The sequence below is a fragment of the Urocitellus parryii genome, chromosome X (genome assembly GCF_045843805.1).
Source record: "Urocitellus parryii isolate mUroPar1 chromosome X, mUroPar1.hap1, whole genome shotgun sequence".
In the NCBI taxonomy this organism is placed as follows: domain Eukaryota; kingdom Metazoa; phylum Chordata; class Mammalia; order Rodentia; family Sciuridae; genus Urocitellus; species Urocitellus parryii.
This window is the reverse complement of record NC_135547.1, coordinates 1,707,450-1,734,626: the sequence shown is the minus strand read 5'-3', so window position 1 is coordinate 1,734,626 and position 27,177 is coordinate 1,707,450. Positions and strand designations below refer to the sequence as shown.

General features: G+C 53.4%; 1 protein-coding gene across 7 annotated transcripts; it reads right to left on the bottom strand.

The window, feature by feature from the left end:
* On the bottom strand, window positions 1–26,896 carry Hcfc1 (host cell factor C1). Of its 7 annotated transcripts, none has more exons than XM_026412819.2 (26): window positions 25,505–26,894; window positions 18,291–18,439; window positions 17,900–18,060; window positions 16,999–17,207; window positions 15,805–15,889; window positions 15,142–15,248; window positions 13,590–13,769; window positions 13,144–13,503; window positions 12,673–12,833; window positions 11,886–12,083; window positions 11,299–11,523; window positions 11,033–11,137; window positions 10,556–10,775; window positions 10,074–10,216; window positions 9,786–9,924; window positions 9,348–9,568; window positions 7,238–8,741; window positions 6,836–6,999; window positions 5,729–6,305; window positions 5,036–5,362; window positions 4,694–4,812; window positions 4,457–4,594; window positions 3,746–3,931; window positions 2,685–2,985; window positions 2,004–2,067; window positions 1–1,794 (listed from the first exon to the last, which is right to left on the bottom strand). In XM_026412819.2, exons 1-26 carry the CDS (start codon window positions 25,695–25,697, stop codon window positions 1,755–1,757), a joined length of 6,276 nt encoding a protein of 2,091 aa, XP_026268604.1. In that variant the 5' UTR covers window positions 25,698–26,894; the 3' UTR covers window positions 1–1,754. The 7 variants fall into 7 exon arrangements, 6 of the variants coding, with proteins under 6 accessions (XP_026268604.1, XP_026268606.1, XP_026268605.1 ...); XM_026412821.2 differs by having other exon boundaries at window positions 5,036–5,359; XM_026412820.2 differs by having other exon boundaries at window positions 5,729–6,302.
* Window positions 26,897–27,177: the final 281 nt, after the last annotated feature.

Below are 27,177 nucleotides of genomic sequence, written 5' to 3'. Positions count from 1 at the left end.
AAACAAGAGAAATCAAAGGGCATTTGGGAGAAGGAACAGGGGTAAAACAGTGGGACCAGGCGAGTGGGCTCCAAGGTGACTAAACGTGACATTTTCCACAGCGAAATATACTATAATACAACAAACCAGAGGCCCCAGAGGGTGCAGGCCAGAGGTGGGAGGGGTTACCCTTTCCCCTCCCACCACATCTCCAGAGATGGCAGGACTGAAGATTGGCTGCTCATTTTAAATCCTTCCATGACCTGTTTGCAACCTTTAGTTCATCACCTAAAGCCTGGGTGTGGGGCAGAAAAATCCAAACAGAGCTCTAACTCCCCAAGTCTGGCCCTTTGCAGGGAGGATCGACCTAGTCTGGGGATAAGGCTACAAAATTCATGGAGCTGATGGCCAGTGTTGTTAGCTTCAGGTTCCCTCTGGGTGACACAATGCACTCTCCTGCACTGGAGAAAGGCCTCTGAGGACACCTCATTCCCATTCTTTCCCTTCAGTTCAGGGTGTCAGTCTCTCAGACAGTAATGCTGGAGGTGGGCCCACTCTCAAGCTCCCTCAAGCCTGACCCTCTAGGTGTGAAGTGCTCACCCACGGGGAGTAAGGTTTGACAGCTCACCCTTCCTTTGACCTAGAGGCTTGGGGACAGGCAAAGAGGCAGAGGGCCAGGGCTAGCAATTGGAAAGTTGGGCTGGGTATTGAACACCAGTCCCATGTGGGAGATTCCACACCCATCCTGCCCCAACTGCCCCCACCTTTTCCTCCCGAAAGATCCCTGCCAAGGATTAGCCAAGGAGAAAAAAAGTTGAAGAAAAAAAAAAAAAGATAAACATTCTGTACACAGCTAACAACAAAAAGGGACAAAACCCCACACGCTAAGGCTAAAATTACAATAAAAATGTTAACTTCATCAATTTCAACTTAAAAAAAAAAATACAACAAATGCAGCAGTTGGTGATGTGGCCCCAGCCTCAAGCCAGGCAGGGCCAAAGCCAGGCTTGCCAGGGACCACTCCATGTCCCATTGGGAGATTTCAGGATTTCACAGCCGCTGCTCAGGCTACCCAGGGGGTCCTCCTTTCCCCTCCTTCTATTTCCTTATTTTCTCTTTATAAAGGGGAAGGGGAGAAGTGGGAGCATGAAGGCCTCAGGGAAGATCTGTAAGCTTCCTGTGGGCTCGCTGGGCGAGATAGGACTGGCTAAGCCTGAGGAAGGGATGGGAGGTGACTGGAAACACAAGGGTAACAAAATAAAATAGAACCAGACAGATAACCCAATTTGGGATGCCCAGGAAAGTCTCTCTGAGGAGGGACCCAGGGGTACCTTTCCTTGGCTCCTCTACCCAACCGCCACCCAGAACTTGGCTGCCCCCTCAGGCCAAGGGTGAAGAACCACACATGTGCAGGCTTTGAAGCAAGGGTGATGTCTACCTCCTTTGAGTTTCAATTTCTTTCCCTCAAAGGCCTCTACAGCCTGGGGGCAGGTGCTGGAGGGAAGGGGAAAGGAGGAGCGCTACTCTCCTGCTCCTGGCTCACTTATCACTTGCTGCTCTTTCAATCTGCCTTCTGCTTCCTCCCAACAGCAATGATAAAATGTGCTTTCTTTATTGTAAAAACAGACAGAAAGAGGAAGCATGAATGGTGGCCAGTGGCTGGTGAGGGTGAAGTGCGAATGCCGGGCAGGCGGGGCAGGCAGGGCAGCCCCTGATGGGTGGTTCCTGAAGCAGAGGGGGTCTGGAGAAGAATCCAGGTGCTGGTCAGCTTACTTTCACTGACCATCTGCCTTAGATTTCTTTGGAGCAGATTTCCTTGGAAAATGGAGTGGGGGAGAGAGGGGAGAGAGAGGGAGAGAGAGAGAGAGAGAGAGAAAGAGAGTTAGGCTCCAAGTTAGAGTCAGCAAGACCAGCAATATGGGACACCTGGTGGATCCAGTCCCAAGCCAACTGATGAGAGGCTGAATCTTACTATTTCCACCCCCCCCCCCTCAGAGTGTTCCTGAAAGGGACCTTCTGCTTACATTTCCGGAGAGGACATAGGCCGCTTGCTGGCCGGCTTGGTGCCTGAGCTGTCTTTACTGGTTTCTAAAAGGAACATGAGATGGTGAGCAGCCTGGCAAAGAGCACGGAATGCATTTGTGATTCACCCCGCCCCCAACAGCCCTGGCCACCTCTCTGTTGCCCCTCAGGGCCCAGAACTGAGTACACTCCCCTCAGATCTCCCCAAGATACAAGTCAGAGGCCCACTGGGCTTCAATCTTGCCTCTCTTGCTGCTTTCCCTGCCCTCAGAGGAGCAGAAATACTGCCCTCTGATGGCTGCCCACCCCACCCCACCCTTGCCCCCCACCCACAGGGCTCCAGACTCAGCTTGGGCTCTCTACTTTTGGGAGCATGCTTTTTTTGGACCTAGAAATCTTTGTCCCTCCCTACCATTCTACACCGTTGTGCTCCCATGTTGTAGAACTCCCATGTTGTAGAACTCCCAAGTCTAGCTTGAAGCTGGGGCCCCCTGCCCTACTCACTGCCTACCCCCATGGGAGCACTGTACACAGCATTAGCAGGAACAACTAGGGGAAGGCAGGACACACAGGATGAAGAGGGGACAACATCTGAGAAGAATCCTATAGTAGGTCAGTACCAACCTCCTGCTGTACCCAGCTTCCCCATAAGCTGCCCCAAGAGCTCCACAAATGATACTTACCTTGCAACCACCTCACTTGTGTGGCTGGGCCGTACCCCTTCTCATTGCGGGCAGCAATGCGAAAGATGATGGCGGGCTTGGTGGTGTAGTCAATGTGGGCATTGGAGAGGCTGGAGGACTGCACAAGGCAAGAGGGGCTGGGCCCGCAGTACACTCGCATAAAGGCCAGCTGGGCTGGGGTTGAGCTCTTGGGCTCGCCGCCAGCCTGTGAGCTCTGGATGGCCAGGTACACAGAGTACTCGATGATCTTGCCGGAGGTCACAGAGGGCGGCTCCCAGGTGAGGTGAGCACCATCTGGACTCTAGAAGCCAGGACAGAAGGTCAAGCTCTGCCTTCTTCAGTCACTGAGGTCTCAGCCCACCCGGCCTATCCCCAGAACAGGGTGCCAAGAAGCCTGCAGTACTGATTGCTCCTACCCCAAGAGCTTTTTTCCCCCCTAACACAATAGAGATATTCCACATCAGAGATCAAAGAACTTTAAACGAAGAGCAGGCCTGGTGGCACATGCCTGTAATGCCAGCTACTAAGGAGGCTGAAGCAGGACAAGTTGTACGCCAGCCTGGGCAACTTAGAGAGACCCTGTCTCAAAATAAAAATAAAAAAGGGCTAGGGATGTAGCTCAATGGTAGAGCCCTTGCACAGCATGCACAAGGCCTCAGGTTCAATCCCCAGTACTATAGGAAAAAATAAAACATGGAGCAGTACAGAGAACTTGACACCATGTGCCTGCTCAAGGACACTAGCTGCCAGGATACAGAGAAAGAAACTGAGGCTGGGGAATAGAAAGGAACTTTACCTTGTCACCCTGGCAATTGATGACACAGCCAGGACCAGAAGCCAGAGTCTTAGCATTCATTACCCACCAGGCAGCAGTCTCTGTCCACCAAGGGTGGGCCCAGCTACCATGCTCACATCTGTGTGCACCCCCATCACCACCACCACCACCTGGGTCCTCTGCATGGATCGGGAGCTCTGTGCTTGTGCACTCAGCCGAAATTTGCTCTGCTCCCAGCAGGCAAGGGACCAATGGTGGGGACAGGCCACCCCACAGGGAGACTCACTTTGCTGATTTTAATGGCACAAGGGGCCCCTGGGAAACCAGGCAGACATGTCTTAAAGGCTGAGATCTCGCTGAAGGGCCCCCGGCCACAAGCGTTGATACCAGCAACACGAAACTTATAGGCTGTGCCTGGCTGTAGCTCCTGCTTCTTCAGTTGGTTATAGTCAGGGACAGTGCCCGAGTCATCCTGGGGAAAGAAAATGTAAAAATCAGATGAAGAAAAGAGAAAAAAGTGGCATGAAGCTTGTTGTCAAGAAGTTGGCCCTGTGGGCTGTGGGTTAAGCTCAATGGCAGAGCATTTGCTTAGTACTCAAGGCCCTGGGTCCCATCCCAGCACCACAAAAATTAAAAAGGCAGCTAGGGGGTCAGTAGAGCAGATGTCCATCTTGGGAACACTGTAGATGCATGAGAACTATGTGGTGAAGGGGAATGAGATCACCAATGGCTGCCCCTATGTGGCAAGGAGGGATATGATGAGGTTGGATGAGGCCAGGCACCATCAGGAAAGGACCAAAAGTTTTTACTTTCTTACTGCCTCAGGGGGAAGGGTCTCCACCTGGCCATCCTCAATGTTTACTGATCACTCAAGTTGGAGAGAAGATAGTTTCTTGTGAGCTTTAACTCAGGGAAGCAGAGCCAAATCTGCTTCTAAATACTTGCCCCACGGCCAGGATCCACTCACCCAAGGGTGCCAGCTCTTGGGGACACTTACATCTGATGGGACAGCATCATCAGGTGGCAGGAAATAGTGAGTCACCATCACATTGGTGCCCTTAATGACCCCCACATCAAACCACTGGTTCTCTTTCTTCACAGGGGCTTTGCTGGGTGGTGGTGGCAGGTCTGGCTTCTGGAAAACAAAAAGGGAGATGAGATCAGGTCCTTAGCCCTCAGGGTCTGGAGACAGTGCTGATCCCTGTCCCCCAGGGTCCCATCACACCCAACTCACCACACCCAGGGACTCTATGCCATTGGCCACTTCAGTTAGGGTAGCTGCAGCCTGTAGCTTCGCTGGGCTAGCTACCACAACTGGCTGGGGGGCCACAAAGGTGTTGGACGGAGCCAGGCCTGGGAATAAAGAAGGTATCAACAGCAAAGGTTCTGGAAACCTGACTTCTCTGCAGGGCCTGGACCTCCTGAAATGGCACCCTTATGCTACCCTCACCTCCCTGTCTCCCCCTGGCCACCTTCTACCCACGTGCTCTAGCACCAATTATCCCCCAAATTTCTTTCCCAAAATAACTAAGCTCCCCAGGGGTAGGGCTCAAAGCCAAGGCAGGGCCCTGCTTACTCTCAGTGGCTGTTGAAGGCAGCAGAGCCACGGTACTGGGGACAGCACCAGCCAGCTCATTGAGGCAGTTGCTTTCGATGGTTGGGTCATTGAGGCTGTCGGCTGGGGCTAGGGCCTCGGTAGGGAGGTGGTGCTGCTGCTGGGCCTGGGCCTGGGCCTCCTGCAGCTGCTGCTGTTGCTGCACCAAGGCAGCCAATTCCTGCTGTGTCAGCACAATAGGGATGGTGGTGGCCTGGCCCTCCTGGCCCTCGGCTGAAAGGTGACCCAGCTCTGCTTGTGTCACAGCTGCTGCCGCCTCGGATGTGTCCATGGGCTCCCCGGTGCCTGCTCCAAGGCCAAGAAAAATACTACTCAAAAGGAACGCCAACATGCTTGGCCCTATGGACAGGGATGCTGTCCCTAAGGTAAGAGCTCAGAGACCTGTTTCTCTGATGGCTTTTATCCCACCCATACCCCACTGTGGGTTGTACTCTGGCCACTGGACCCGGCCTCCTCAGTTGTTAGCTCCAGCCTGCCTGGCCAACACAGGTCTCCCCACCACTGGCCTGCCCAGGGTCCACTATACCACTCTTGCAGGAAGTAGGCCTTCTCTCCTCAGCTGACCTACCACCACCTGTCACTCAGCCCTCTATTTAAGGCTATCATTCCTCATGAGGAGTCTATTTTCTCTTGGGACTCCTGGTTAGCACCTACCCATGACAGCCTGCTGTGCGGCCTGGAGCACTGCCTGGATGGCCAGGGCCTGGGCCTCCTCGGTGGCTGCAGCCTGGGCAGCTGCTTCTGCAGCAGCAGTCACTGCAAGCTCCTCAGGGGTGAGCCCTGTTACCATGAGGGTGGTGGTGCCTGCCTGGGCCTCAGCCATCAGCTCTTGGGGAAGTGTTAACTGGTCTACTTCAGACTGTGTGGGCTGGGGTGGCTGGACCACCACAGTGGCCACTACCGCTGAGCTGGCAGGCTCCTGGCCTGAAGATGGGTCCCCTGTGCTGCTCAGATCCACGGCAGTCTGAAGCTCAGGGGTCTGGGAGGCTGACAGGACCTCGGTGGACTCCCCCATCAGGGGTGTGGAGGAAGACTGCAGGAGTTGCCGTGGCGGCAGCTGCTGGCGAGGTCCTGGTGAGACCTGGAGTTCCTCTGGGGGCTGCAGGATGTCAACAGCAGAGAAGGGCATGTCAGAAGTTTCTGTGTTGGCTATGGTCACTGTTATCGTGGCTGGGATGGGGACTTCGGAAGTCAGAGCCCCTGGGGTAGTCTCAGTCAGTGATGAAATCTTCTAGAAAGGGAGAGAAGCTCCCGTCAGAGGTGGGGAGGGAAGCCAGGACCCAGTAGTGGGGCTAAAAAGCAGGATAGCCTTTGCCTTTCCCTTTGGGCCTATAGGGTCACTTGTGATGGGCCATCTTGACCCCATGCTAAATGGGAATGGGGACAGTGGGTCATCAACCAGCACAAAGGGTACAGTGAGAAGGGTAGACCCTTGAGACCCCCAGGTCAAATTAAATTAGTCTTCAGAGGCTTCCCGGTATATAGGCAAAAAAGCACTCAAACCCCCACCATCTCACTTTTATAGGCTACAGTGAAACCACAAGCGACTGGAAACAGCTACGGAGACAAAGCGCCCTGGAATGGCTGAGAACTGTCGGACAGCTGCCTCCTGCCAATCAAGTATGGAGGCTGCCCTTTTATGGTCTGGAAAAGGAACCAGGAACAGCACTGTGCCTGGTACAAGAGCGACATCTGGTGTCTGACTCTGGAACAGCACGGGCCAAAGGGCACAGTGGATGAGGGATCCCTTCTGGCTCTTACCGGCACAGAGGGGCCTGGAACAGGTGTGGACTGTGTCACGGTGGTCACTGCCCGTGGCAGCGTGGAGGACACAGTTGTTGTGATGGCACTGGAGCTGGCGATGTTCACACTGTCACCCTGGGTGCTCTCCACCTCTCCCTGATCACTGGCGGCTGGTGGGGGATCTGTGAAGGCACAGGCAGAATGGTTGGCTTCTGCTGTCCTCAAGGGAGGACCAGAGAATGAGACAGTATCCTGGAGACACCCCAATGTGTAACTTGACACATCAAAGATCTCTCTACCTCACCCCACTTGCAGATTGCCACAGCATATTAGTCTCTGGACATAATTTTGTCACCTTTTTTCTCCTCTGAGCCTTGGGGTCTGGGGGATATGACCATAAGGACAAATGCCTTCACTCACCTTGATTTGAGCTCATGTTGGAGGTGACAGTGGTGGCTGTGTGTGTGGTGCCCGTCTCGTGGGTCTCACAGGGGGGGTTGGAGCACACCCTCTGTGTTGGGAAAGGAGCCAGCAATGCAGCACCAGCCTGGGAGGTGACGGTGGGCACTGCTGTTGCCTCCAAGCTGGACTCCAGGGTCCTGTGGGATGGGGCAGCATCAGGAAGCAGGGCACCCATGCTGACTGACATAGTGGTGCCTGTGGAAGTGGTCTGGTGTGTCTCACAGGGTCGGCCAGCAGGGGGCTGCTGCCCACCCTCGGGCTGGCCTGCCCCCCCATTTGAGGTGGCAGTGGTGGCCGTGTGTGTGGTACCCGTCTCATGGGTCTCACAAGGCGGGTTGGAGCACACCCGCTGGGCGCTGCCTGCATTGGAGGTAGTGGCGGTGTTGGTGGTGCCCGTCTCGTGGGTCTCGCATGGCGGGTTGGAGCAGACTTGGGTCATTGTGGATGAGGGACACAGCAGAGCCTCCAGGGCTGTCACAGTTACAGTGGTGCTGGGTGAACTGGTTTGGAGGCTCTCGTATGCAGGTGTGGGGACCACACGAGCTGCATTGGGCTCCCCAGTACCTATGATGGAGCGTGCCATGGTGGGGGTGTTGGTTGTGTGTGTGTGATGCGTCTCCAACTGGCGCCCCAGGAGCACGTCCTTGTTGCTGGGACCACTTGGCCCGACTTTACCACTCAGAGGGGCCAACTGCACAAAAGCAGGGCTGTGGACCCCAGCTTCCAGGGCCATGCTTGGCCTCAGCAGGGAGCCAGTTGAGCATGGGGCCCCAGTGGCCATCACAGTCATGGTGGTGCTGGTTGCACTGGTCTGGCGGGTTTGGCACTGGGGCTTGACAGAACTTTGGGCTCCCTCCAATGCCCCAGGAACCACACTGATCCGGACCACAGTGGGGGTGGTAGAGGCACGACGGGTATCTCGTTGCTGGCCAGCGCCAATGCTGGACATGGCCGTCGTGGCGGTGCTGGTGGTGCCCGTCTCATGGGTCTCACAGGGTGGGTTTGAGCAGCCATGCTGCCCAGCCATGTTGGAGGTGGCTGTGGTGGCAGTGTTGGTGGTTCCTGTCTCATGGGTCTCACAGGGTGGGTTCGAGCAGACGCGGACCACACTACCATTCTGCTGCCCCACAGTTGAGGTCACAAGAGAAGCAGCTGCCTCCTGCCTATCACAGACAAACTGCACTTGGGTGGGCTGGGGGTGTCCCCCAAGGTTGGCCACAACAGTGGTGGTGGCCGTGTTGGTAGTGCCCGTCTCGTGGGTCTCACAGGGTGGGTTGGAGCACACCAGTGTCACAGTGCCAGGCTGAACATCACCCTGGCCAGAGTCGGCAATGGTGACTGTGGCTGTGGGCTGCTCTGTAGTAGGTGAGGCCAGAATGGACACAGGGAGGTCGTGCACAGGCTGGGCCTCGACCCCACTAGGCGCTGTAATCAGAGTCACCTGGGTAGGCTGAGACACAGGCTGGGAGAGATACAAAACCAAAAGAGTTAGTATCATGAGTTACATGACTTCCCATCTGTCTCTCCCATCATCCTACATTATCACCCATGCCAAATGGGACCACAAACTCTGCTCCTAACCAGCCCTGGCAAATCTGTCTCCCCTCTGATCCCAAGACACTGACTTGATAAAATACCAGGGAAGAGTCACTGCTTTGCCTCAAGGGCAATTCAAACTAAGGAAGGGGTTGTGAGACAGGGCCAGGACAGGAGAGGAGGCTAGAATAGAGTCCTTCTCAGGGAATGTAATCCCTTGATGATGTACAAAGGCCATCAAGAGATTCCTCACTACTTTTAGAAATCCAGCTTAAGAAAACGTACGGAGAGAAGACCAATACTACAGGCACATGAAGATGAACTCTATAACATTATAAGAGAGTAAGTATTGGCTCAAACAGGAGGTCTCACCACAACAGACTATGAACAGGACTATACATCAATAAGGAAATCACCCCACGTGCTGGAAAAGCGCCAGAGCTGCACAACTTCTGGGAAAGGGCCTAGTCCTCCCATACTTTTCACCTGGGTCACTGCTATGTGCAGTGGCACATCCTTGGGCCCCACCTACCTGCATGGTGATGGTGGGTGTGGTGAGCCCGCCAGCGGCCGTCAGTGTGGTCTGCGCAGCTGACACGGTAATGGCGGTGGGGTTAATCACCTGGCTCGAGAGGGTGGCGATGGTACCCAATGTGGTGATGGGTGTGGCCAGGGAGGCGCTGGTGCTGTGGCCCCCAGCTCCAGCAAGGCTGGTGGAAACAGTGCCCGTCACCGTGCCTAGGGTTGTGACACCTAAAGGAAGGGAAGCAGAGATAAAGTGTAGCCTGCTGCTACCACTGCCTTTCCAGTAGCATCTCTCCATGGATGGGGCTAAGGGACCAGGAGCTCTGGAGTGCAGCTACTGAGGACCTGCCATCCTCCCCCAGCTGGACTATGGGGAGGTGGCCACAGGAAGTCTGTAGGGATGGAGCCCAGCCATTGTTGAGGCCCTAGTCTGTGGGCTACACACCTGTGGTACCCTTCACAACCAATGTGGTGACGGCTGGCTTGACGGCAGAGACGGTGACAGGGGTGACCAGGCGAACGCCCCCCATGGGCACGGTGCGGAGGATGGTGCCTGGCTGTCCAGGGGCCCCCTTTAGCACCACCTAGAACACCAGAGCAAAGCGCCACCAACATCACTCCCAGGCTGGCTGGACTGTGTTGCCCTTCCCAGACCTGTCAGGAGGACATGTGTGCCCTGCTGGGGTGGACTGCACTAGAGACCAGGGTGAAGAGAGGGTCATGTGTACCTTACCTGTGTCACTCCTTGCTGCCCATGGCCAGTGGCAATCTTGGGGACAGCAGTGATGATTTTAGCAGGTGCTCCAGTTCCTGAAGTCATAACCTTGGTGGTAATAATGGTGATGGGGGACTTGATGCCAGGACTACTAGTCACACCTGAATAGGAGATACGGGGATGGGGGTGGGGTGGGGGGTGGACACGACATGGACATGACATGAGTTCTGTGAAGACATCCCATATCCCATCTTCCTTGGGCCCCTTTTTAATGCAGTCCCCTCTGCAGCCCCAGAGATAAAAGAACTGCCAATCAGAATCAGATGCCTGCCAGCTCCCTACAAATCTCAAAAACCAAAAAGGCAAAAGGATGCAGGAAAGAGGAAACCAAAATCAGGGTCCACAGTGTAACTGCCGCCCCCTTCTTCTTCCTGCTTCTGCCTCATGACAGGTACTTGTCAGCAAGGACCTTCAGGAACCTGTGTCAGGGATGCCCCTACCTGTTGCGCCTGCCTGGGTAATGATGGCGGACATGGGGATGGTCTTGATAATGGTGGTCGTGCCAGGTTTGGTAGTGCTGGGGGAGACACTGCTGATGCCCAGGATGGTAGGCTTGGTCCCTGCTCCACTGGCCTGCGTGGTGGTGATGATGGTGGTAGGTTTTCCATCTGCTGAGGTCACCAGCTTCAGGATTGTCCCTGCTGGCAGGGGTCCTTTGGTCTGAAATGGGAAGCAAGTATGAATGGGTACCACTATAGGGAAAGAACGTTTGCTTTGGCTATTCTCCAATGGCAGTTTAAGTAGTCCAGGAAATGTTCTGCAGGTGATAGGACTGAACAACAGGACTCTACAAGCAACACATGCTCCTGAAATCTTCCATGAGCAGAGACATTGAGTTATCCTCATGGCACAGCACCTGTTCTTGCCTATGAGGCTCTGAGTCTAGGGATCATTTTCAGTAAACACTAAGAGCTCACCTGGATGATCTGAGTTACAGGACCCGTAGATGCCTGGCCTGTGACTGCTGAAGTCTGAACTGGTTTGGTCTGGACCACTGACATCACTTTGCCCAGATTGGAAATCTAAAAAGGAAAGGATGGAGCAGGGAGTGATCCAGAAACCAAATAAGGGCATGGTCTGGACTGGGACTCTATTGGAAGTGGACCAGGGGCAACAAGTCACCCCTGGCAGCCACCTTAGCCTGGCAGCTGTCACATGCAGCCAGGTGGTGCCCGTCACTCACCAAAGCACTGCCTCCTGGGACGGAGATGGGGCTCTTCACAAGGGTGATGGTCTTGGTGACCCCACCTACAACTGTGGTCACCACCTGGGCTTGCTGGGCCACGGTCACGGTCCCCGACTTGTGCACCGTGATAATAGGGCGGGTAGACGTGTTAGCGGCAGAGGAGACAGATGTCCCCACTTGGGCAGCTGCAGTCTTCAGCATACGAGTAGCAGGATTGCTCACCTTGAGGGACAAAGATGTCTGCTGAGCAGGGTAGAGACTGAGCTGCCATTTGGAATGCCCATGGCTCTAGCTCTGATGCTCACCACACTTCATCCCCAGAACAAAATATACTGGTTTACTTTTCCTTTTAATGATGCTAGGGAGCAGCCTGAATGACCACATGTCTATCCCTAAGGCTGCAATACCCCAAAAAGTAACTGCTTATGACACAGCCCACACCAGTACCAATTATGGACCAATGGCCTCAAGGGTTGGTCAAAAGCCTAGAAGAAGTGATTGCTATTTTATAAGAGGACAGTGACCAGAAACGCCTGGCCCTGTGGTTGCTGGCTTATAACCAAGCCCAGAAGACAAATGCTCACCATGACAGGAGAGGAGGCCACCTTCACAGTGGCTGGGAGGGTGGTCGTGCCAGGTGTCACAGCCACAGTCTTGACGATGGTGGTGCCCGCTGGGACACTCAGCACTGTAGGCGCTGAAGAAGGAGGGATTTTCTGGGTGGCAGCAGCAGCAGCTGCCAATGCGGCCATTCCACTCATCTGCGGACTGCTACCAATCACCTGTGGCAGGCACAGGGCACGTAAGCCATGTGGCACCACCTGCCTCCCTGGAACCTGCCAAGGGACTCAGCAGCATCCCTTAGCTTTTCCTACTGCTGGCCCCTCTCTCCTAGCCCCAAATAAGAAAGATCGCCACCAAAAAGCAAGCACAGAAACCCCTGTGGCAGGAATTTGCAAGGCACTCTGGATCCTTAAAAAAAAGACAACAGAGTCAGTGCTACTGCACATGCTAACATGCACAAGGCCCCAGCTGGGTTCAATTGCCTACAGAGTCAGATACACCTCACTTCTTATGGGCCTGGGTCAGACCCAGCTGGCCACATTCTCCCTCAAGCTATAGGACAAGGAAGTCCACGTTTAAAATGCCCTGAGGATCACAAAGCAAGTTAGGTTCTTTTGAAGCATTAACTTATTAATTTTCAATCCTGCCAGAAATCTCACCACCAACATTTTACACACAAGAAAGGCATATGATACATGGTACAGGAGCCAGCTGGGATCCAAACCCATCAGAGCTCTATTTATTCTACTTGGTCACCAGAAAGTCCCGCTCCCATTCCCTTAGCCCTGCCCAGTGACAACTCCTCACCGTCCCCTGGGCACTCTGTGTGGGCACAACCATTCGCACACCGGCAGGCAAGGAGGTCACAGTGACAGGGGCTTTCCCAGCCTGGCTGGCAGGCCGCATTGTGACCAACGGGGTTCCTGTTGTAGCCTGAGGACCAGTCACCTTGAGAACAGCAGGGACACCTGATGAGAGAAGGTATTGGCCATCAGCAAGTCACCTTTCACACCATGTCCCAGGCCCTCTGTATTTCAGTACATAGACCTGAACTACTCCTAGACCAGTCTGTGGTCTGCTTTGTGTGTGGATCTTCTGTGCCTTCTGGCAAGTTCTCTGCAAGCAGGATGGAGCTTTCTCCTCCCCATCATCCCCTTGCAATAAGCCCAAAGTCAATGGCTACTGGGCTGTTATTTAACAACCCTCATAAATCAGGGCAGTGGTTCCTACTTAGGCACTGAATGTCCCTAGGGATATTCCCCTGACCCCGCAGCTTACCTTGAGTCCTGGCTGCAGTGGGCACAGAAATGGAGCTGCCCGGCACTGTCGGCAAGACCTGGATGGTGGTGGTGGTTGGGGGCGCGGCGGCAGCCTGGGGCAGGAGCGTGATGCCTACTTGGGTCAGCGGCTGCACAGCAGGTGCTGCTGCTGCTGGGGCAGGGCTCTTGGGAGGGTTGGCAGGCACAGATGGGACTGGATTGGGTGTGGGGGAGGTGGCAGTAGCAGCCGTGGCAGGAATGTCATATTTCTGGAGCTGCAGAAGGTAACTGTCGGCTGTTGCCACTGCCCCCCAGCTCACCTCCAGGGAGTTGGTATTGGCTCGTACCAGTTGTACCCGGGCCGGGGGTGGTGGCTTTTCTGTAAGAGAACACAGCTTCTAAGATGAGAGGAGCAGGAAGCTTTAGGAGTGGGATTGGTGCCGACCCGGAAGAATGGTGCCTTACCTGTCTCCAAGTACCAGAGGTCCTTGCAGCAGACCTGGTTGTTCCAGGCCTTCCGGTAGCCATCGCGCCCACTCCAAATATACAGGCGGGTGTTGATGGCAACTGCACAGTGGCCAGCTCGAGCACGAGGAATGTTGTCCTCCAGTGTGTCCATCAGGATGGTCTCCCAGGCCATGGTATCTAGGGGTTGGCAGGTGCCGGAGGTTAACAGGGAGGATAGAGGAAACCCACCCCTTTCCCAATTCCCAGCTGCCCCTTATTGTTAGGGATGGGGAATAAAAACCAGAAAATTGTCAATGCACTAGATTAAGAACAAGCAAACTCCATACACCAAAAGCACCATTAAAAAAATATGATGCTGGGTGCAGTGGTGCACACCTATAATCCTAGTTATTCAGGAGGCCAAGGCAGGAAGACATTCCAAGTTCAAGGCCAGCCTGGGCAACATAGCAAGACCCTGTCTCAAAAAAATAGGAAGGGCTAGGAATGTAACTCAATGGCAGAGAATACCTGGGTTCAATCCCCAGTAGAGAAAGAGAAAGAGAGAAAGAAAGAGAGAGAGAGAGAGAGAGAATTGTTAGAAAACTATAAGTGAAGGTTTTGCACATCAAATAACACATGTGCCAGAGAGAGACAGAGACAAGGGGGATCACGGTTTATAAGAAAAATTGAATAGAAAGACCTTAAAACAAAAATGTACCCTTCAATCAACATAAACCACACAGTACCTGGCAGTTTGAGTTCTGTGCCCACTGCAACTGGGGCTCAGGGTGAACCGATGCCAAGGAGTGGCCAGTGGGGAATTCCTGCCACCCAGCAGGCTGGCAGAGTCTGTAGGCTGATGGCCAGGTTCCAGGAACTTGAGCACCACTGGGGTTATCTACACTGATATAGCCAGAGTGGTGTGGCAACATCTGATGGCAACTTTACCTCTAGACAGTTTTTTTTTCCTTTGAGATGGGGTCTCACTATGTTGCCCAGGCTCAAGCGACTCTCCTGCCTCAGCTCTGAAGTAGCTGGGACTACAGGCACCACATACGCCTGGCTACCTACCTCTAGGTGTTAATTACTCTTTGAGTGCACTTGCATTTGGGTGAAAATGGTGAAAGGATACTCATAGGAGCAGCATCACAAGTTTTGGCGTCACAACAATAATTCAGAAGAATGCAGCTGCTTACTGTGAGGGGACATGGAATGATCTCCAAAATGAAAAGTGCCAGTGCGGCCCTGTGTACAGCAGGCTACATTACTGCCTTTGTGTGTAGAAGAGTCCCTATAGCGGGGGCACAAGAAACCACCCATGTGGCTGCCTGAGATGTGGGGAGGCTCTGCACCAAATACACTTTCAGATGTCAGACCATGTATGTGATGAGACTATTGAAATTAATAAGAGAGAAGAGCACTGCTTTGGAGCACTCTACCCAGTGGGTACTTCCGGTGGTTTCTAAAAGGAGCCACGGGCCCAGCCTCACTCCCCGCACACCCCACACAGCTCTCAGGGCTGAGGAGGGTTAGCCTCTCCCAGGCCACTCCAAGCCCGAGGAGGCCATACCCAGGTTGAGACAAGCCAGCGTGTTGGTACACTTCCACTCCTTCTCGTGTGTGGCCACTTTGACATCATCCATGACGAGAGGCACCCAGCCACCAAACACATACATTCTGAGAGGAGGGAGGGAAAAGCAGGAGAGGATTGTAGAGGAGGTGCCAAGCTAGAGGCCACCTCTTCTACTCTGGAAGTTCCAAACATACTCAGTCTTCTAGATCTCCCCAGGAGTCCCCCAGGGCGCATAAAGCCTTTAGATAGCCCTCTCCTACCTGGTGGCTCAGTTCTCACAAGAACTGCGTCACCTCTCCAGCAAGAAACCACTGTTTTGCTCATCTAAGACTCACCTTAGTTTCCATCATCCCTAGATTCCCCTTAGGACCTTGGCATTCAAAAAGATAGCTACTTGTGGGGAGGATCAGCACCTTTGATGGGATAGAGCCTCAAAGGCCCAAGAAGGGTCTCAGGCTGAGTTTTGTGGGCAGGACCCTACATACTGAATTTATCTTCTCTGGATCCCCCAGGGTAGTAAGGGAAAAACAGGGCTACTCAATGCCAACCCAGCCAAGAAGCAGCCTCCTTGGGCCTTAGGGACTGTCACAACAAAACTGACCAGGAACCCTTCAGAGTGAGAACAATTCCAGGCCAGGAAAGAGGAAAGTAGCCACTCACTTGTTTCCTATGGTAGTTGCAGAGTGAAGACTGCGAGGAAGGGGTGCCACCCCACTGAGACTGGGCTTATTCCATGTCAGCGTCTCTGCAAAGATGAAAGAGAAAGGATTATCCAACACTGGACCAGACACAGAGGATATTCCCTGGACTTGGGCATGGCAGGTGTGACCTAGTACAAGAACTGCATCCCCGACCTTACTATATATAGCTCACAGAAGGCCCTCTGATTGTTACCCTAACAGCCAGATTCTAGTATTTTCAAAGTGATTCTGATGACCCCAGCAAGACAGTTTCTTTCAAAAAGTATTGAGCACCTCCCACGAGGAAGCAATGCTTCTGGAGCTGGGAAAGGAAGGCTGAACTCCCCCTTCAGCCACTCTCACTTCCTACCCTTCATGGAACACACCATCATACCACCTTAATGCTCTACAGACTGTGTTTTGGTCTATGCTGATGTTTCTCTCACACTGAACTGTTTGAGTGCTGAGTCTGATCTATGGGGCAACACAACCAATACCTACTCTCCCATTGGCAGACCTTCCAGAAATCTGTATTGGCAATCTTTTCCTAATCACCCCTGATGCCACCACCTGGCTACCAGACCAAGTATCCTCCAAAAAGCTTAACAATCTGTGGACATCCAATTTTACCACAACAGCCAGACTAGGCTGCATTAGTCACATGTAGACTAACGACTCCTAAGTCAACAAGCACTAATGCTACCCAAATCAAGAGTAATTCCAATCGAGAAAAACCTAATCTCCTTTCTTATTCTCCTATAAGCTAGCTAACAAACTCATCAGACTAAGCCTTACCTTCTTAAAAAGAATATCACCAACACAGGACAAAGATACCGGCTCACAAACCTAGGGACTATCAAGTGTCCTACCTTCACCCTGTCATAAGGAGTGGAAAGAGCTAAAAAGGACACCACCTCCCTGTGAGCCCCACCTCCCTGTATGATGATGGCAGCCCAGACCAAGTCTATTACAGCAGCAAGGGCTTCCTTTTTTTTATTTTTTGAGAGAGAGAGAGAGAGAATTTTTTAATATTTATTTTTTAGTTTTCGGTGGACACATCTTTATTTTTTTTTTTTTAACGTGGTACTGAGGATCGAACCCAGTGCGCTCCGTTCATGCCAGGCGAGTGTGTTACCACTTGAGCCATATCCCCAGCCCAGCAAGGGCTTCTTACCAATATCCAGGGTCCAGAGATCTCCTAGCCTGCAGCCACTCATCCCTCCATAGATCACCAATTTGGATTTCTTATTGTCTTTTTCTGTGTAGACCACAGCAGTATGTGACTCTCGAGGTGGAGGCAAGACTCCGTATGTGATGGGGATATCCCAGGCTACCACTCCAGAGCCTGGTCGTAATTCCAGGATATATAAGTCATTCAGGTACCTGATGAAGAAAGATCAGTTAGTGAGCCTCAATTCCACATGCTAGAGGCCTCGCTGGGTACGTATCAGTGAGCAGCAGACTCTTGGGAACATAAAGGGGGCAAAGTCTGTGTGAACTCCAAGTTGTTCTTTTACCCTTGCCCTTGAGGAAGGTGCTGCCAAAAGCTTCTGAAGGCAAGCCTAATTGGAATAGCAGGACAGGGTGTGAGGCCACGTGGTCTCATCGAGTTCAGACCCAGCAGCAGGCCCCTCCAGGCTGCTGAGCTCACAAAGCTGAGCATTATACAAGGGCCTCCTAGAGCAAGAAGGGGGTGTTGGCCTGGGACTACCTCCAGACAGAAAGGCCCTTGGACACAGGCCTTGGAAAATTCCCATCAGGAAACTTGTAGGCAGTGAAGGATGAGAGGGAAAGCACCAATTCTAAACTGAGTCTGAGGTACAGGGACCAGCCCAAGGCAAAGCAGGCTTCCACCTCCTCCCATGAGGCCTACTCACAGTTTTAGGTTTCAGAGTAGCAGAGTTCCTCAGAGAGCACTCAGTGCCAATCTCTCATTTGACAACCCAGCGCAGGAAAGGCACAATGCTGCAGTGGGCTTAGCTGGCCTATCTGACTTTAGGATTCCAGAGAGCCCTCTATCTAGGCAAGCAGACCCATCCTGGTGGAGTTCTATAGAAAAAAACAAGTGTTTTTACCTTGGAATGTTGTTCTTGGGGTCCTCGCTATCGTTGGCCAGACCCCCGAATAGGTAGCATTTGTTGCCCACAAGGGAGAAGCTGTGCCCAAGCCGAGGACATGGAGGGGGCCCGTTTTTGGGCGTTTTTGCTTTGAGTCTCTTCCACTCCCACCGGCTTGCCTGCAAAAACAAGACTTGGAGAATAACTCCTGGGATAAGAGGCCTCAAGTAGGGAATCTGGGGCAATTTATGGTGTAAAGAAGAAAAGATCTCCTCCACTGCCTCGCTCATCGTAAGCCCCCAAGCCACCAATGTAAAGGAGCAGTATAGGAGGTCGTATGGAGACTAGAAGGCAGTGTGAAAACGCAGGTCTGTGAAGAAGGAAGGTCCCAGGGGCTCTACACCGTTACCTGGAGCTCGTAGAGATCGTTGCTGTATTTCCCGTACTCCACCATCCCACCAAACACCAGCAGGCGAGTACCATCACATACGAAGCCATAGGCAGCGCACCCCGGAGGGATGTCCCCTCTCACAGCCGGGATGAACCACTGGTTGGTTGCTGAAGAACAAAAGAAGTAGAAGTCAAAACACCCAGAAGCTTCTAGAATCTGAGCCTGATTCCTCATATCCCCCAAGTCCCCCAACCTTCACGTACAGTCAGAGAAAGGAGAGGCTGAGCCAGGATGCTATCCCTTGGGAGCCCTATCACCCTGCACTTCCAGTCACTCTGGCCAGGCCATCTGCCAGAGCCCGGGACTTCAAATTACTACACAACTGCCTGTGACCATCCTGCTTCCCATCAAGGTCATCTTGGCAAGCAGGAAGTCAATGGCCAAGACAATCCATCAGCTTCTGGGAATCTGGGCACTGACTCTTCCCTATCACTAGCAGGATCATCACAATAAACTTCTGTACTCAAATGTCCTCTCTGAGCCCCACGCTTCTCCTAGAAGCCTATATTTCTCTCCCTGCACCACAGGGTCAAGACAGCCAGAACCCATGGCTGTCTCTTTGCAATAAAACAGCAACTGCTGCAGGCCTATGCCTCCCCTCTGTGCAGGCAGGCGAGGGAGGCCACAAACCAGCCTCAGCTAGCCAGCAGGGGAGAGATGGGGGCAAGAATTGGTCTCTGCTGACCTCCCGGGCCTTGCTGTCTGCTCTGACTTCCCCGCTGTTCTCGTCTCCTAGGTGATGGTCCACAGGCTCAGTGGCAGCGCCAGTACCCCTCCCCCACAACCACGCCTACGCCTATGCTGCTCCAGAACATTCTCAAGCCAGAGGTGGCAACCGCAGCAGAGCTTCTATGACAGAAGCTTCTCAAAAGCCCTTCACACTTCTGGCTGGGGGTGGGGTGGGGAGGCAAATGAAATCCCATGCACTGCTTGGATCCCCAGTGCATAACAGAGTCTTCAGTGGAAATATGCTTTTTCCTAGACTGCCTGGTTTGTCTGGCTCCTCAATTCAGGCTCCCATGACCCCTACATCTGTGGTGCCAGGATTTCTGAGAAAGTGCTGGGGAGCCAGGCACAGTGGCACATGCCTGTAATCCCAATGACTCAGGAGGCTAGGGCAGGAGGATCACAAATTTGAAGCCAGCCTCAACAATTTAGTAAGACCCTTCTTCAAAATAAAACAAAAGAACTGGGGATGTAGCTCAGACATTGAGTACCCCTGGGATCAATCCCCAATACTGGGAGCAGGGAGAGAGCAATGGGGGAAATATCCTTCTACTATGACTTATTAACCAAAAGAGGCTGTCCCTCAGAGAATACATCAATCTCTCTCAAACTCCAAACTGAGGAATAGTTGTAAATCTGATTATGCGCCCCAGTCAGTCAGATCTCAGTTCCAGGGAATCATCTGGACAAAGGCTGAGTCAAGACTGTTCCCCTAGGCAGAATGTGGTGGTGCAGGCCTATGCCTCCCCTCCGTGCAGGTGGTGGTGGTGCCTGCCCGTAATCACAGTGAGTTGGGAAGCTGGGGCAGAAGGATCACAAGTTCAAAGCCAGCCTCAACAACTTAGACCCTGTCTGAAAAAAATTAAATTTAAAAAGGCTGGGGATGTGGCTCAGTGGTAAAGCACCCCTGGGTTCAATTCCCAGTACCAAAAAATAAAAAAGGACAGAAAAAAAGAAAAATCGTGGTCTCCATTAAGAGCTGACTTGGCGGGGGGTCGGGTGGGGAGTTGGTCAGGATATTCCTGTGGGGAAAAGTGGGAGGCTTCTGAGGTCCAGTCCAGGCTGCTCATTGCTTCTCAGCCTGACCATTCATATTGAGATACCATAACAGAATAACAAATATACATTTAATGGGGATGAAAAGTGTTGTGAGATTAGGGAAGAGGAGGAACAGTAGTTTTTTCTTTATTCAAATACATTTAAGGAAAGGGGGCTGGTCATGGTCATTTATACAAGTGCCACTGCATCCTGGATAACCCACAATGTGCCCCAAGACTCCACAGGCAGCACACCATTGTGCCCTGGGACACGCCTGAGGGAACAGGGCCTCCCCAGACCCCACAAATGCCACAGGTGGATTGGAACAGCTGCCCGCTCCTCGGCTGTTCAGCTGAGTCACTGGGACTCCAGGCTGCTAGCACTATGGTCTCTGTCATCTTCCTGTAAGACAGGTGCAATGTTTTATCAGCTCTCTGCCTCATTCTCATTTCCAGTGCAAATGCAAACCAAGAAAAGCAGGAGCTTTCAACGCCCAGGCAAATCAATGCTGCACAAATGGGGAGAGACAGCCTCCCAAAATCCAGGCAAGAAGTTCCTTCCATCCAAGTTATCAGGATAAAAGCCAACAGAAGCCTCTGAGGCCACCTCAGTCCATCCACCTCTCTCGGTTGATAAAGGGACAGGGCCCAGAAGAAGTGACTCACCTGAGGTCACAGAGTAAACAGAGAGACAAGAACCTGACTGACTGAATCTGATCTATTTGTGTCCACCTGAGGATCTCATCTAGAGGCAGCCATTGGCTACCCCACCCCCCTTACCAGAGCACCCTTGTGCAGAAACAAGTAGCTACAGAAGCATGGACCAAGGTTTGGGATGAAAGCTAATGGCTAAAAGGACCAGCCCACAGCTTTCCCATCACAGGGTGGTCAGACACAATTGACCAAGTGAGAAGGGCTCTGTGATGCCCCAGGGTCTCTGGATCACCAGCTCCTTCTAAGTGACCCAAGAGGTGATCTTGTTCTAGAACATTCCAGGCAAGGCAGGACCCCTCCCCAACTCCCTTGGAGAGAGTATGTCAGGGAGTGCAGTTCCTGGTAGAGACAGAACGCAGGCTTTCCTCATTTAACCCATAAGTCCCATTCCACCCCCTGAAAGAACACAAGCAAGTAAGCTCTTCTCTCCATCTTTTAAACCAGACAGCTGCTCTCAGCCATCCCTCAATCACCTGGGGGTATCATGTAACCCAATCCTTTGGCCCTTCAGTTTGGATATGCCCTGGCATGTCGCTGCCCTCCAGGCTCGCTCTCACCAGACAGGGGAATTTGGGGAAAGGAGGCCACCCTCCTGCAGGATCTGATGTGATATGAAACACTCTCCCCTCTTCTCAGCTAAGACTGAAGCCCAGCTTCTATTTGCTCTCCCACCCCTCTTGGTGTGTTTGCCAACTCCATCTGTAGTTGTTGATGCCACCATCTAAAGACTGACACCCGTGCATCAGGGCAGAAAGTGAAGTTAAAGGAAATCGTCTTCCTTTTTGTTCAATCTGTCACATCAGAGCATTTCCGGTGTGGCAGGCCCTGTGCTAGGAGGCAGAGAGGAACCACATCCTCTATTTCCCATCTTATAGGAAGGCTGTGCACCCTCTTCCAGCAATGGGAAGAGCTGAGAAGCCCGCCCAACTCTTTGAGAGCAAAGCAAGGGTGATGGAGGGCACAAATGGAAACAAGGGGACATCTGAGCCAGGCCTTGAAGGGTGAACAGGATTTCCCGGCAAATGAAAGTAGCAAGGCCAATCAGGAAGTGACTGCAAGAGCCTGGTAACAAGTGAGGAGGGTCTGGAATAGAAGGGCAACAGATGTGTTACCAACTGGAATAAGTGACCAATTAGGTACAGGGACAAAAGAAAAGGGGGGCATTCCTAAGATGGTGGCCCATAGCCCATAAATGAAGAGAAAGGTGGCAGAACAGTCAAGAGTGAAGGTCATGCTCCTGCCCAATTCTGCCACCAGCTGGGGGTGACCCTGGACTTGTCACTTCCCCTCTTGGACCCCAATTTCCTCATCTACAGAAACAAGGAAGTCTCATTAGATTTTTTAAAAAATATTTTTAGTTATAGATGGACACAACATCTTTATTTTTTACTTTTGTCTGGTGCTGAGGATCGAACCCACTGCCTCATGCATGGTAGGCGAGCGCTCTACCTCTGAGCCACAACCCCAGCCCCTCATTAGATATTTTCTTTTTTTTTAACATTTTTTTTGAGAGAGAGAGAATTTTAATATTTATTTATTTATTTATTTATTTTTAGTTTTCAGCGGACACAACATCTTTGTTTTGTATGTGGTGCTGAGGATCGAACCCGGGCCGCATGCATGCCAGGCGAGCACACTACCACTTGAGCCACATCCCCAGCCTCTCATTAGATATTTTCTAAAGTTTCTTCAGCTGTACTGTCTATGGCACTAAAGCACTACCGAGGCAAAAGTAGCCTGTGCAAGCACTTGCTATCATATCTCTCCTCATCAGGGCACCCCCAACCTGGCAGGCTCTAAATCCTTTGGCTCAGAGCCTCTGGGTAATCTGCTTTGCCTCATGGAAATAAAATCCCCTGAGGACCACTCCTGTAATCCCAGCAGCTTAGGAGGCTGAGGCAGGAGGATCTGAAGTTCAAGGCCAGCCTTAGCAATTCAGGGAGACCTTGTCTCAAAATGAAATTAAAAAATAAAAAGGGCTGGGGATGTGGCTCAGTGGTTAAGCACTCTAGGTTCAATTCCTGGTACCAGTCAAAACAAAACAAAACCAAACAAAATCCCAAAGACAAGGACGATAGCTACTTTAAGACCTCCCAAAGGCCAGTCAGGTGTCCCTCAGCCACTGTGGTTAACTGCCACCAAAGAACCAAAGAGAAAAGCCACGTACTTTCTCTCACATGTACATAGGTACCTACCTTCAAGTGCACACACTCCACCCCATGCCCGTCACCCCAGGTCACTGAGCTGAGCAAGACACTGGAAACTGACCGAGGCAGTGAAAAGCCCATACATACACCATGAAATGACAAGGATTGATTCCAGACTGGCCTGCTCTCCACAGGAGCAAGTCTGTTTGAGGGCTGATCCTGTGCAGGGAAAAGTGCAGAGGCAGAGGCATATGAATGTGCCTTGACCTCAACTGAAACAAAAGGAAACAAAACCAAGGTGAGCAGGAAAGGGAGTTGTGGGGGCAGATGGGTAGCCAGAACTCTGGAGCACCAAGTGCTAGGTACTGCCCTGGGCCATAAGAATAATGGATACACGGGGCTGAGGAAGAGCGCTGGGCCTGCTAGTTGCTCTTGAGAAGTTGCCTATCCAATTGACCCTGAAAGTTTCCAAACTGCTTCCCGGGAGGATTCCAGGACTCTGCTCTAAGCAGCCCTTTGGAAGGCTGACTACATTCTAACAGCCTACCTATTTGTGCAGCTTGATAAGGAATTAATGCCAAAGTGGTCAATTCATTTTAATAAATTAAGGAACTTGCAGAGGCCCCAAGGAAGCCAAGGCAGAGGCCTGCAGTGGACTTTGGAGCTGACTGTAATTAGGCCCCTGCCCTACTTTCTAAAAATGCATTTCCCTGCCAGGGAGCCTACTCCAGGCCTCAGAAGAAAGTCAGTACGAGGAGTCAAGAAGGTGCTGTTCATGGCGAGGGCATCTCTAAAAACAGCTCTACCACCTGAGAAGTTGTATCCCTGCCCTTGGCCTTAACTTACTGGGCTAATTCCTGCCACCACAGCTGCCCAGACTGGCATAAGCACCACAGACTCCCCCTTCTGCAGAGCCCAAGAGAAAGGCCCTGCTCTCTGGAGGCAACAGGTGCTGAGAAACAAGGAATGCAAAGGATCACCAGCAACCCACCAGCCTTTCAAAGTCAAGCTGGTAGGGGGCCAATAATGTTAGAGGTGTTGAGGCCTGTGTTCTCAGTAATGGTGGCCACAGAGGTGGGTGGGGGGATCCCAGCCCCCAGTCAGAAGCCCCGTGCCAAGCCTCACTCCCCACGTCACTCCTACACACTGCCAGCTTCCTACCCCCAGAGCAAGGAGGTGATGGGGGCCAACCAAAGAAACAGCCTTGTAGCCCATCCTTGAAGTTGACAGGAACTTCTGGGACCACCAGAGCCTGGGGAGTATGGATCCCAGTGAAGGGGAGGAGTGGGCAGACTCAGCACTGCAAGATGCACCTCCCGCTGCTGTGGAGGCACTTCCTGAAGGCCACTGCAGCTGCAGGGGCTCTCTCCTCCAGCTCTCATCTGGGACTGCATCCACAAACCTGCAAGAAGGCTCACCTTTCCTTCAGGGCAAGACGAGGGCTAGGAGCAGTCAGTGGGCAAGTTGGACCCACCCTTGTGCTAGGTGTGCCGAAAGGGGCCAAGAGGCTTCCACAGGGGAAGGATGCGACAAAGCTGTGGTGGAAAGCAGCAGGCTTTCCGCCCCAGAGACCAGGCAAGGAAGGCTTCCAGGCAAGGGACAACATGTGGCTCCCACGAGGGAGGGGGCAGAGGCCACCGGTGCATCAGTCATGCCTGCAGATAAAGGCGCCTCTCAATTGACAAGGTTTTGGGGAGACAGAGGGAGGGGCATAATCACTGCCTCGATCTCACAGAAGAGGGGAGGCACAGGGCTACCTGGTGAGGGAAAATGGATCCACCTCATCAACTGCAGGGCACCAGTTTAGGAAAAAAGGCTATTTGCGGAGAATAAAATACTGCAGAACTAAATGCCAAAAAGGGGAGGTGACACAGCCACGGTTCTATTGGTCCCCAAGGCCCCAGCGGCATTACCCAGGAGGCGGTGTCCAGCACAGCTCACAACCCCCCCACCCCCGCTGGATTAGGCTCCTGAAACTCTGCCCCTCAAGAGCGCTTCCCTCCGGCTCTCCAGAGACAGAACGGATCCATAATCCAAAAATTGTCATTTCTCCTGAATGGGCATAGACATTAGGGATGAGGAAGAGCGGAGCGAGCGAGAGAGGGGGGAGGACTCTGGCTGCGCCAAGGGGACACCTCCGCCCGCCATCCAGCCGGCGGGGGTAAGGGCGTACGTCTGAAGTCACCATCGGTGGCGACACCACCTCCCCCTCACCAGTTGACTACAGGGTTTCTCCCAAGTAACGAAAAAGCAACCCTCAAACGCAGGAAAGTCCGGGGGTGTAAGAACAGGGAGAAAACGAGGGAAACGAAGAGAAGGCAGGTAGTGCAAAGGAGAGAAGAAAGCACATCAGCGAAGGAGACGGAAAGATGGGACGAATGGAAGAGAGAAGAGGGAAAGGAAGACGGAGGAGGGCAAAAAATGGGGAGGGAGGGAAGAGGATGGTGAGGGAGGAGATGGAAGGAGGGAGGAGATGGAAGGAGGGAGGAAAGAGGAGGGAGAGGAGATGGAGGGAAAGATTCGAAGACCCAGCGGGCTTTGCACTCACCCGTGTTGTACACGTGCAGTTCGTCCACTATCCCTTCGTTGCCGCCACCAAACACCACGATGAGCTCCTTGATGGCCACGGCGCGGTGGCCGTGGCGGGGTCGGGGCACCGGACCCGACCAGCCCACCACTCGCTTCCAGCGGGGTTGCAGAAGCACCGCTGGCGAGTTGGCGGGCGACACGGCCGAAGCCATAGTTCCAAGAAAGGGTGCGGTGGGAAGAAATCACCAAGCGGGAAGGGAACCCCTCAATTCCTCTCACACACCCCCCCTTTCGCCTAAGGCAGCTCTCACGGAGAAGCGGTTCCTCACACAGCGGTGGACGACTCCATGGAGGCCGCCATCTTAACTACCCTCCTTCCCTTTGGCTCTTCCCCTTCTTCTCGCTCGCCCCGTCTCCCCAAGAGCTTCCCGAAACTGTCAACTACCTAAGCCCGAGAAGCTGGTGGCCGTCGAGTTCCGCCGCCCTGACTATTTGTTCGGGTGCTCCCGCTTACAAGCTCGGGCGGGAGGCCCTGGGAGCCGCCATCTTGAGCCGCCTCTCTCTCCTCCCTTCCTCAGTCGTAGCCCTCCCCCGCCGGAAATGGCGGAGCCCCGGCCCGGTTCCCACACCCCCAAGTCCCCAACACTGGCCGGCTTCCGGGGCGGGTGGAAAGGAGCCACAAGCGCCGCGGTCGTCTCAGCCCCGCCGGCGCTCAGACCACAATTGTGGGAGCCGCCATCTTGAGACTGTCCCGCTTCCCCGCCTAGCACTTAGTACAGCTGCCGCTCCCGAAACACCCCCGACTCTCCTAAAGAATGGAGTCACGCCGGAGGCCAGTGGAACCAGCTCGAACTCTCCGGGGCGGCTCCGAGGCCCGCACCGTACGGCTCGTGAGGTCTCGCACCTCTCTGTTGAGTCCGCCTCCGCTGCTCAGGCTGCGCCTGCCGCCCTGGGAGCCGCCATCTTGAGACTAGCTCCCCCTTCCCCCCTATTCTCTTCCTCCTTGGTCAGTTCTTCTACTGCAGACCAAACGCAAAGCAGCGTCCAATCCTCGCTTCCCTCCTTATGACTCCTTCCCACAGGAGCCGCTCCAAAGAGCCAGAGTTAGGCCCCGAAGTGGCAACTGTACGGCAGGAGGAGCGGTAACGGCAGGGCGCTCATGCCTCCTCCCTGGGAGCCGCCATCTTGTGTAAAGAAGTAACAACTAAACATGGCGGCGGCGGTCGGGCGAGGGGGTGGAGTCTGGCGACGTCACCACTCCCCCGCCCTCACACGGCTTCGCCTCTGAGCACAAGCCTCTTAAAGGATCCCTGCGCTGCCCTGCGGCGGGAAGTGGGGATTGGTGCCGCTGTGCATTCGGCTAGGGCTCTAGCCTCGCTTGGGTTAGGTGCAGACTCATCCCACCCCACGGCTCCCCGTGAGCGTGCCTCCACGCCTCCGCCCTGGGAGCCGCCATCTTGCCACTTCCCCTAGCCCGGCCGTCCCCGGGCGTCAATAGCGACTTTCAGCACAAAACAAAGATGGCGGCGGCATCTGGAGATGCCCGGATGAGAATGGTAACTCCCTCAGACTCGCTGGGCCCCGCCCCTCTTGGGAACTGTCTCCCGGGTCGCAGAAGGGACATGTGTCCGAGGAGTTGCCTTAGACATGCAGGGGGAGGGTCGTGAAGAGAAACCAGTGCAGTGGTGCCTC

What these genes read in the sequence shown, in the direction of transcription:
- Hcfc1 (XM_026412819.2), bottom strand. Translation starts at nt 25,697, where the DNA reads ATGGCTTCGGCCGTGTCGCCCGCCAACTCGCCAGCGGTGCTTCTGCAA. An exon ending in CACCCACCATCACCATGCAG is followed by an intron (nt 8,742 to 9,347) that starts GTAGGTGGGGCC and finishes TATCTCTCCCAG; the next exon opens with CCTGTGTCTCAGCCTACCCA. An exon ending in CAACATGAGCTCAAATCAAG is followed by an intron (nt 7,000 to 7,237) that starts GTGAGTGAAGGC and finishes GTGCCTTCACAG; the next exon opens with ATCCCCCACCAGCCGCCAGT.